Source organism: Diabrotica virgifera, chromosome 1 (genome assembly GCF_917563875.1).
Source record: "Diabrotica virgifera virgifera chromosome 1, PGI_DIABVI_V3a".
Classification (NCBI taxonomy): domain Eukaryota; kingdom Metazoa; phylum Arthropoda; class Insecta; order Coleoptera; family Chrysomelidae; genus Diabrotica; species Diabrotica virgifera.
Window position 1 is genome coordinate 175681852 of NC_065443.1, and position 12015 is coordinate 175693866.

Here is a 12015-nt window from a genome sequence, read left to right on the forward strand (position 1 = left end):
AATCACTCGTTTTACCATTTTTCCCATATCCAGAGACTCCATAAAAACTCATATTGCAAAATTTTTTTGTTTTTTATTATTAACTTTATATTTTGACTCTATTTTATAATGGCCGGTAAAAAATACCGGGAATCTGTAATTACGTGCTAATATTGGGATGTCTGTAGTTAAGGGTTAAACTTTAAAGTTACTCTCGTGAATTCAACATTAGAAAAATCTGCTTGAGAATATTAATAACACAATTATAACAATTATTTAGATTGATATTGTTAAGAATATTAACAGAAGTGGCAGTATTGAAATTGGTGTTAGACGTGTCAATACTTTTACTATTTTTTGAGATATTAATTTATTTACACACACGAATCTTATATGACAAGCGTTGTCATAATAAAATACAAAGTTGATGTTATTGTCAAAGCTTACCTAGCTACCCAAAATCGTCCCGAAAGTAAAAAAATCGTACCGAAAGTGAAATAATTAGTCCTGAAAATAGCTACTTTCGGTACGAGTTGTGTAAAATGGTACTTTCGATTTAATAAATCATACCGAAAGTTTTATTTTCGGGACGGCTGCAGAAAAAAACATTGTTCAGTAGTTTATAACCAAGGAATCTTTTGTAAATTTTAAGATTGGCCGTGGGCCTTGTCCAACAATTTTTAACCAGTTTTTAAGAATCAGTGGTTTTCACGTAGTGTACTGCGTGAATCCAATTTCTAAATAAAATAACATAATATAACACATTCGCTGCCACTGACGCCAAAAGGCGTTTTGTGTTACTTGAGATAGGTGCAGAGCTGTCGCCTTTTGGCGTTCACAGCCTGTGGAATTAAATAGGGTTATTTTCGTATGGGCTCCTTACTAAAGTGAATGAACATAATTGGCAGTGAATGTGTAAATATAAGAATATACCCTAAAAAATAACTTACGTTGAGTAAATTTTGATGAAGAGTATGTTTGATATACCTGCTTATTTATTTATTTTTATTAAAACAAAGTTGCTATAATAACAAAAATAAAACAAAGTTGCTTTATTATGTTTTACTTATATTGACGATTTGTATAATTTTAGTAAATTGTATTTGTTATTGTTTTTATTTATGATTCTTGGAAACTTTGTCTATAAAATTGTTAAATTTTTCATGATAATAAAGCATATTTCTATTCTATCCTATTCTAACCTAAATGTAATGCGTCTATATAAGACGGGTGACACAAAAAGCACAAAACCATAAGCTGTACAAAATTTTAAGTGTGAAAAACTTTTAAAATCCCTGATGTAGCAAAACTTTGCAAACTTCGGTTATATTGCAAACGGCGCCCGAAGATAGTCTAAAATAATGCATGTCCTTGACATGTAGATAACTAGATTTTGTGTTTTTATTCCCTTTGGCTTAAATTACACCAACAAAAATAAAATCACAAACATAATTCTTTATTCCATATCCCCTTTTTAGTTTGTTTTCTTTTAGCGAAGAGCTCCTTGGCCTTGGCTTTTAATACATCTTATAATTAAAGTCTTAACTAATCGAGTGCGATCTGCTAAATATCTCTAGAGTCACTGTTAGGGCAAGAACAGTTCTTTAAACAATATTGCTCTCCGGGATAAACAAATTGAATAACTTATAAACTATTTGACCGATCTGGTTAAAACTTAGTACTCTTTAAATATCCCATTAATTGGCATAATTTACAGTAATCAAGTTATATGTCGTTATGCAAAAAAATAAAGTCACTAATATTTATAAATTACTGCAAAAATGAGGGTTTTTGCAATTATCTAGGTCAATTGTTAATTTATTTCACTATACATACTAGAAAATTAAAAACTTTTTAAAATCTACAATATCTATTTGAAACATTTTTTTCTAAATATAAAAGAAACGTTTATAGTCAAATAACTAACTTTTTTCATTTTTTGTAATTGTTTAAAAAAAGAACGCAAACTTAGCTGTACCTCTTCACTAAATTATCATCAGTTATCCCTCATCTACTGTTTAGAACCTTCAAAACACTGTAGAATGTTTTTTCGTGAAATCGATAATTTTTTTTAGATTGACTGGGGTACTGCATATTGTGTTGAGTGTTGAGTGTCTAAAATATTTTTAGAGTTTTGTATATTATATTGTTTTTATAAAAATGTTTTTATTTTTAGGTGTTCACCGGTGCAGCAACATGTTTTTATGCCTTTATCGGCTTTGACATTATAGCCACTACAGGAGAAGAAGCAGCTACACCAAAAAAATCTATTCCATTAGCTATAGTTTCCAGTTTAGCTATAATTTTAATAGCCTATGTTACAAGTTCCATGATGATAACTCTTATAGGTAAGGTTTAAAGAGGACTATCACAACTTCCTTGGCAGGTTGTTAGATCTTAACCCCTAGAAGGAGTTAGTATAATATCTAACAGTTTATTTTATATTCAGAAGGAAATATTGACCATACGCAACTCATAAATATTAACAATATCATTTTACAGTCGTTTACTTTAAAATGTATTATACAGAGAGAGTCTGTAAAGTGGAATAAATTCAATATCTCAAATACTAATTGTTTTTTTGGAAAATGCTCAGACCCGTCGATTAGTATTTCAAATTGTCCTTTTTGACATACAATAAAAATGTATACAGGGTGTCCCAATTTAGAGATATGACGTCATCGTCGATTTTCTTAAATGGCAACACTGTCATTTTGATAGCTAATTTGATAGGGTTTGTAAAGTTATACATAACTGCAAAATATCAAATTTTTATTCTCTACCATTTACAAGATAATAGAAAATAACAAAGTTATATCTGTAATTTGGAATATATTCAATAATTAAAATACTAACTGTTTTTTTGAAAAATGCTCAGACCCGTCGATTAGTATATCAAATTGTCATTTTTGACATATAATAATAATGTATACAGGGTGTCCCAATTTAGAGATATGACGTCATCGTTGATTTTCTTAAATGGCAACACTATCATTTTGATAGCTATTTTGATAGCGTGTGTAAAGTTATACACATCTGAAAAATTTCAAAATTTTATTCCCTACCATTTACAAGATAATAAAAAATAACAAAGTTATGAAGAACAAGAAGTAATCAAATAATAATTGAATTTATTTATTTCAATTAAGCAAATGCTCATAACGTTGCCCATTGACAATTTGACAATAATTGAGGGCAACATTATGAGTTTTTGCTTAATTTATTGAAATAATTAAATTCAATTATTAGTTGATTACTTCTTTTTCATAACTTTGTTATTTTTTATTATCATCTAAATGGTAGAGAATACAAATTTGAAATTTTGCAGTTGTGTATAACTTTACACACCCTATCAAAATAGCTATCAAAATGACAGTGTTGCCATTTAAGAAAATCAACGATGACGTCATATCTCTAAATTGGGACACCCTGTATACATTATTATTATATGTCAAAAAGGACAATTTGATATACAAATCGACGGGTCTGAGCATTTTTCAAAAAAACAGTTAGTATTTTAATTATGGAATATATTCCAAATTACAGATATAACTTTGTTATTTTCTATTATCTTGTAAATGGTAGAGAATAAAAATTTGATATTTTGCAGTTATGTATAACTTTACAAACCCTATCAAATTAGCTATCAAAATGACAGTGTTGCCATTTAAGAAAATCGACGATGACGTCATATCTCTAAATTGGGACACCCTGTATACATTATTATTGAATGTCAAAAAGGACAATTTGAAATACTAATCGACGGGTCTGAGCATTTTCCAAAAAAACAATTAGTATTTGAGATATTGAATTTATTCCACTTTACAGACTCTCTCTGTATATGTCTGAACTGTCAACATAAATGAGTCAGAATATACTAAAATATACTAAATTATAGTATGGTATAACTACACCCAAACCCAGACATCCAAAGTGAAAGTTATCCTCCAACATCAAATTGTTCTATATGGTCCACATAATGTTCAGAGAAAGTCACACCATTTTGAGCATTGGGATTGGGGGGAGAGGGGGGAGAAATCGGTAAATTCGTAGCTTTTTACGTTTTCGTCAATATTTCTAAAACTATGCGGTTTAGCATGAACAACCTTCTATACAAAAATGTTTTACATTAAATTTGAAATAAAAAAGTCTCTATGCATAATCCTTCTAAAATGAACGGTTCCAAAGTTACGGAGGTAGTATAGTATAATTGGTCGAAAAAAAGGCCTAACCCAAACATCCAAAGCAAAAGTTTTCCCCCAACACCAAATTATTCTATATGGTCCACATATTGTTCAGTAAAAATTTACACAATTTTGAGCGTCCGGTTTGGGGGGAGATGGGGGAGAAGCCGGTAAATTAGTAGTTTTTTAACTTTTTCGTCAATATTTCTAAAACTATGCTTTATCGTTAACAATATTCTATACAAAAATGTTCTACATAAAATTCAAAACAAAAAAGGTCGTATACATAATTGTTATAAAATCAACGGTTCCAGAGTTACGGAGGGTGAAAAATGGAGGTTTTCGATACTTTTTATATTATTTGAGCAATTTATAATATTAATACCTACTGATGAAAGAAATTTTGTATAACAGGATTGTGTTTTGTAAATAAAATTTGCTATTTCAGTGGCCGATGGTATGTTAGTGATAAGCCCTTAAAGAAACGTCAACCTCACCACCCAAAATCATCATCAATTGCCCAAAAAATATAAAAAGTATCGAAAACCTCCACTTTTCACCCTCCGTAACTCTGGAACTCTGGAATTGATTGTATAACAATTTTGTATAGTACCTTTTTTATTTTAAATTTTATGTAGAACATTTTTGTATAGAACATTGTTTATGCTTAAGCATGGTTTTAGAAATATTGACGAAAAACCTAAAAAAACTACTAATTTACCGACTTCTCCCCCATCTCCCCTATAATAGAATAGGTTGTAGTAATGTGGATATGAACAAATCCCAATTGTTTGTTATGATTCCATACCTGACTGTGACCATGAAATACTAACAGTACCAAATTGCTGACTCCGTTGTTTTCCACAACGAGTGGTTTACATTGTAGAAGCAATGTCACCTACTTTTACGAAATCAAAACAATACGTGTAACTAATATTTGTTTGAGACTTTAAACATTAAATCGAAATAGGTTACTCTTATTTTTGAATGATAATATAAATCCTGTACACCCCCTAAACCGGACGCTCAAAATGGTTTAACTGAATTACTGAATAATATGTGGACCATATAGAACAATTTTTTGTTGGGGGAAAACTTTTAATTTGGATGTCTGGGTTAGGCCTTTTTGGACCAATTATGCTATACTACCTCCGTAACTTTGGAACCGTTCATTTTCGAAAGATTATGCACAAGGTCTTTTTTATTTTAAATTTAATCTAGAATATTTTTGTATAAAAGGTTGTTCATGCTAAACCGCATAGTTTTAGAAATATTGACGAAAGACGTAAAAAACTACGAATTTACCGATTTCTCCCCCTCACCTCTCCTCTCCCAAACCCAACGCTCAAAATACCATATAGAACAATTTGGTGTTGGAGGATAACTTTTACTTTGGATGTCTGGGCTATGCCATCTTTTGGATCAATTGTATCTTACTATTATTAGAAGTTTTTTATACCAAGCCACATAAACCAAATTTATTTAATTTATTAATATTTTGTATTTGATCTGATCTGACCTCCAACGTTGCCACATTTTATTTAGGAAATCTACTGTAAATTTAGCTAAAATCTACTAATAAATCACAAACTAAAATATAAGTACTATTATAAAACTTAATGAACGTTTTTGTATATGATTAATTAACTTTTTATAATAAAAACAACAGCTAACTTAACTAGAAATTGATATAATATGAATATTTGTAAAAAAACCAAACTTTTTTTACATTTTAACAGGGAAACAAAATAACCTAGTTATAATTAATTTTTATCAGTTTTATATTTAATATTTGTATATAATAATTTTGTCAATCAAACCCGGGAACAGTCGCGCTCTATTCTGTCACGTAATCGGTCGCGCGTTAGATTCTGTCTAACAATACGAATTTAGACGCGAATTTACAACAAACCTTTATGTTATAGTATTTTTATTTACTTGTAATAAATTTTTTTACTAAAGCTAACTAAAGCTAAATTTTTCTCACCAAAGCTATAAATTTCAAAAAAGAAGAAGAAAAAAGAAGAAAAAAAATAAACCATTGCATTTCTACACCCTTCCTCGAGGCACTTACGAGTGGAAAGTTATGTTGCAAAATTTTTCATCAAGTTATCACGAAAAAGGATAAAATGTTAGATTTTTTCTAACGGCGCGACTGCTCGCGGGTTAACATTTGTTTGTCTGGATAAAAGTTGGTACAATTTCCAACAATTTTTCGCATTTTACATTAGAAACAGGTAAACACAACATTTTTATTGTGCACAGTTACATATGTTTAGATATTTTAGTTTTCCGGCGTAAGTTTCTAACACTTTGTCCACATGAGGGCGGTTTGCCAACGTCCACTGCGCGGTTTACCTTTTTCCTTGGTATGATACCAAGGAAAACAGGTAAACCGCGCAGTTGACGTTGGCAAACCGCCCTCATGTGGACAAAGCGTAATAGGTTCACCGAATGTCACAACTGTTCAATATCACACGAAATACTACTTGCAGTATTTGCACTGCTGCTTGAAACGAGCAAGTATGTTACACCAGAATCCAGTTTCATTTCTCTGCATTCACTATCTACGTCCTGAATCTTATTTTCGATAATGACATTAGGAAATTATAACAAAATGTCTTAAAATTAATTTAAAAATGCTATTAAAAAGTAAATTTTATTTCAGTTTTAACAAAATATTGAAATATACCAAAAATCTACTAAGAAATATAGAATTAAAAAAATACATAAAAAAAGCTAACAGAAAAGTAGAAATCTACTACATGTGGCAACGCTGCAGAGACCACTGCATACCTGCTTATGGTAGAGGGTAGGTAGGGAATCAGTCCTGTGATGGATCACCGAAGTTAAGTTTAACGTTTGAGTTAAAGTTAAGATAACTCTCAGGAATAACGTTCCCATAACTATATAGGTAAAAGTTGGTGTGATGTATCGCTCGCAGTTATGAGATAGTTATATCATCAACGTTATATTAGAAAGAAGTTTTGATGAACAAATTTTGAAGTAACAAAGAGAACCTTATGTACAAATAGTACAAATTGGAGTGAGCGCGAGAGATTGTTCCGAACATACCCGTCGTCGGCTACCGCCGATTACCGAACAGCAAACAGCTGTTTGGGTTCCTTGGTGTTTCTAAGTTGCTTTCAAACGGTAGATAGAAACAGGGTTGCCATATTGGTGTATTTTCCCAAAATTTTGGGTTAATTTGAAAGCGTCTATTGAAATTTTTCTAAGCAGAAATTGTAGTGGGACTTTTTGGGGGCGGAAAATTATGGATGATTTTAAGGGGTCATGGTAAATTAAATTTGCGAATGTACATAGAACTGTATACTCCCATATAATCGAAGACGATAGGAACTATGAATTATTTCCATGGCCCTCGTTGATATTGTAGTATGAATTTTGCTTTACTGTTCTCTTCATTTGACTAATAATTTATTAAAATTCGGCAACAATTTAAATTTGGGGACTTTGGGGTATTTGAGCTTCAATTTCAGGGAATTTCAGTTTCTAAGTGGGGTATTTATAAAATATCATCTGGCAACTCTGGATAGAAAGCTCAGTAGGTACTTAAAATAAAATTTCAACTTATATCGCTCGATTTGATTTTTGTATAATTTTTAAAATTGTATTACCCTTCTATTCTTAATTATTAAATTACTAGCTTCTAAATTCACTTGATTTCTGTCTAAAAACAAGTCAAAAGATGAACCTAACCTTGCATAACTAGTATAACTACAGAGTTATCTCATAACTTGAGGTTTAACGTCGCGTTATAAAGTGACCAGATAACTCAAGAACTGTCAAGAAATAACGCAAATAGTTAAGTTAAGTATGATACATCACACCAATTCGATGGTTATAACATAACTACAGGATAACTTTACGTTAACGATAACTTCGGTCATCCATCACAGGGCTGAATAAGGGCAAACTATGAAAAAATAGTTACAGTTACACACAGAGGCACAGAGGCAAGCTGACAAGAGGGATTTGTGTCTACACCGTCTACGCTGTGTTATGACGAAGACAAAGTATTTCTAGATTCTAGAAGGACTAGGAGCATACATAATTAATTTTTATTTTGTTGCGGTCAGCTTAAAAATAAAAAAATCATTTTGGTACTTCAATATTACTTAAATAGTAAGTACAGTCGGAAAAAGGAAAGTATACCCATGCGTCATCGATGATATGCATAGGAATCATATCAAAAATTTCTAGTCTAAACTAAGTTAATACTAAAAATAAACGGATGTGACTACTACCCCACCGTACGATTTTTCGCTACGTTAGAATGTGTTAAAAATTTTTTGTGATGTTATTCTTTTTCTGATAATATATATTTATTGGTGATAAATGTTACTACTACTACCGTAATTAATTATTTGATATAGATTAATAATACAAAAATAATAAGTAAGCAAATATAGTATTATGAATTTCTCCATGTTAAAGTTGCCAGTGGACGTAAATAGTAACAGGAATTTAAAAAATGTCGTTTATGTCAGCTGCATTAGGTGATTAAAATGAAAGTAAACTTAATGAATTCAGATCATTAGGTATCCAGATCATTTTCCAGACATTATCTGCAAATAAATGTACATTCGTAAAAATATACTAATCTGTAATTTCATACACCATGATTGAAAAGTCAAAGTAATATGTTCACGTTTGGCGAACTCATCGACAGAAGTTAACCATATTGACAGATGATTACTTCCAAATTTTATTGACGTATTTTAATTAAATAAATACTTACCAAACCAAAAATACAATATAATATTAAAATAGCTCTTAAAAGAACTGAATTTATTCAAGTAAATATGACTGATTATTAAAATTTATAAACTCTAGCGAACCTAACCCAGTTTCACTGTCAAAGTGACAGAAATCGAATCAATCAGATTATAGTTGACCAGCACGATTACTCGAATAATAGTTTATACAATCATTATCTTTACTCATGTTGAATGTTTTTCTAAGAATGGCTTTAGAAGTACAGAAATAGTCAAGTGTGAGTTTAAATTTTCTACTAAATTAATATAACTACGTTGAACAATTGTATCGCCGTCCCACTCTGTCAATTATAAATATGTAACTGCGTATGTCTTGGATAACGTTTTTGCTTTGTAGACAACAGTTAATAATCTATCTCTCTCGTTTGTTATTTATAGAAAAAGGCAGTAAATCCAAAATATGTGCTTGATATGATCAATCATGGGTATTCTTTCATTTTTCCGACTGTATGTACCTATATAAGTACATATAAATTTTAGTTATTTACATACAAATTACATACTATTATAGGTATTTATATATTCAGCATTTTTATTTTTATATGCACATAATATCTAAATACCTATATACTATTTACATAACTAACTAAAATTTATATGATTTATACTTACTTTTTAAGTTATATTGTAGAATGTAGTACTAACTACATTCTCATATACAATATTATGTAAATATAATATTTAGTAGAAAGTAGAACCTAGGATGAGATTCGGTGATGCTGAAAACATACTTCTGAGCAATACAGCACTCCCTTAGAATATTCTTAAAAGTATATTCTTCTCATATACTAAAAAGATGTGCGGTAGTACATTCTAAGTATATAAATAGACTGTGTACAGGGTGTCAATTTAAAAAGTTTCCACCCCTATAATTTGGTCCCTATAGAAAATCTAAAAATATACAAAAACACGTCAAATTTATTTGTAAGGGGGACATTTTATAGACCAGTTTTCAACTAAGTTACACTAACCCTCTAGCGAGGGCGGACACAACTCCCAAAATCTTTAATAGAAAGGGGGGTTGAGTGATACCTCATTTTAAAGGTCGTACGATTACCTTTTCAAAAATACCACATATATTATATTTCTTTTCAGTAATTTTAATTTTTTTATACTTAATTTTAATAATTAAATATCTAGTTCAGAACTTCAAACATTTTTTTGGAGTATTGAACTCCAAATTGAATTTTTTTTGGGGTGTTGTAGTATTTAGAGTATTTTTCTGAAGTGTTTTTGGAAAAATCAAGTAAAACCGTAAAGATATTAAGTATAGAGTTCAGAACTCCAAAATTTTTTAGGAGTCCAAGATTTTTCCAAAAGTACTGAAAAGAAATATAAGGCATGTGGTATTTTTAAAAAGGTAATTTAATGACCTTCAAAATGAGGTATCACTCAACCCCCCTCTCCATTAAAGATTTTGGGGGTTGTGTCCGCCCCCGCTATAGGGTTGATGTAATTTATTTGAAAACTGGTCTACAAAATGTCCCCCTCACAAATAAATTTGACGTGTTTTTGCATATTTTTAGATTTTCTATAGGGACCAAATTATAGGGGGTGGCAACTTTTCAAATTGACACACTGTATAAATAGACTGACAGTACTACTGTAATGTAGTATATACTCAGCATCTGCTCTGCACATTCCCAATGGTAATTACGCATATTCTCAGCGGGCCTACCCCAAAATCCCGACAGCCAAAATCCCGATAGCCAAAATCCCGACGGCCAAAATCCCGACACGCCGGAATCCCGACAGGCCAGAATCCCGACAGGCCAGAATCCCGATACGCCAAAATCCCGACAGGCCAGAATCCCGACAAATAAAATTCCTGTCAGATTTTCAAAACTATAATACATAGTATCCATCTATTTTTGTTACGTTACAGTATTATTTCAAACATGAAATTTATTTGTAAAGTAATTATTAGTAAATTTATTTATACAGTAAAACCTGTGTTACCGGCCACCTGTCAAAACCGGCCACCTGAACTAGCCGGCCAGTTTCAAAGTTCCCCAAACCAAAATTTGTGGACTACAAAACCTGGTATTAGCGGCCACCTTTTTATATCGGCTAATATCTCTGCCATCTTTAGTGACCGTTATTGACAGGTTTTACTGTAATTTAGCTAGTACAGTAAAACATGTGTTAACGGCCACCTGTCAAAACCGGCCACCTGAACTAGCCGGCCAGTTTCAAAGTTACCCAAACCAAAATTTGTGGACTACAAAACCTGGTATTACCGGCCACCTTTTTATATCGGCCAATAGTTCTGTCATTTTTAGTGACCGTTATTAACAGGTTTTACTGTAATTTAGCTAGTACAATAAAATCTGTGTTAAGGGCCACCTGTCGAAACCGGCCACCTGAACTAGCCGGCCAGTTTCAAAGTTCCCAAAACCAAAATTTGTGGACTACAAAACCTGGTATTAGCGGCCACCTTTTTATATCGGCCGTTCTGTCATTTTTAGTGACCGTTATTGACAGGTTTTACTGTAATTTAGCTAGTACAGTAAAACCTGTGTTAACGGTCACCTGTCAAAACAGGCCACCTGAACTAGCCTGCCATTTTTAAAGTTCCCCAAACCAAAATTTGTGGACTACAAAACCTGGTATTAGCGGCCACCTTTTTAAATCGGCCAATAGTTCTGTCATTTTTAGTGACCGTTATTGACAAGTTTTACTGTACTAATATCATCTACTTTCAAATAAATTAAAACTAATTAATTCGCAAAGATTTTTCCATTATTGTTTTCACTTATTCACGTCCGTCTGCCCGTCCGTCTGTCTGTCTGTCCGCAAACACAACTCCTCCATAATTAGACCAGGTAGAATGACATTTGAGGTGTCAAATGAAAGCTTATAATCCAAGGATGGTACTAAAGGTGAGAAATTTGACCTAGGCTGCCTGTCCGTCTGTCCGTCCGACCGCGAATATAATTTCTCCGTCATTATACCAGGTAGGATGACATTTCAGGTGTCAAATGAAAGCTTATAATCCAAGGATGGTACTAAAAGTGAAATTTGACCTAGGCTGTCTGTCCGTCCGACCACGA

General features: G+C 31.7%; 1 protein-coding gene across 1 annotated transcript in view; it reads left to right on the top strand.

Moving 5' to 3' along the window:
• Positions 1-12015, top strand: part of LOC114337914 (probable cationic amino acid transporter) — a 1427575-nt gene that overhangs the window by 1007887 nt on the left and 407673 nt on the right. Inside the window, exon 6 of the mRNA XM_050641785.1 lies at positions 2156-2327. Within this exon, the coding sequence (XP_050497742.1) occupies positions 2156-2327 (172 nt within the window). The remainder of the gene's footprint in view (positions 1-2155; positions 2328-12015) is intronic.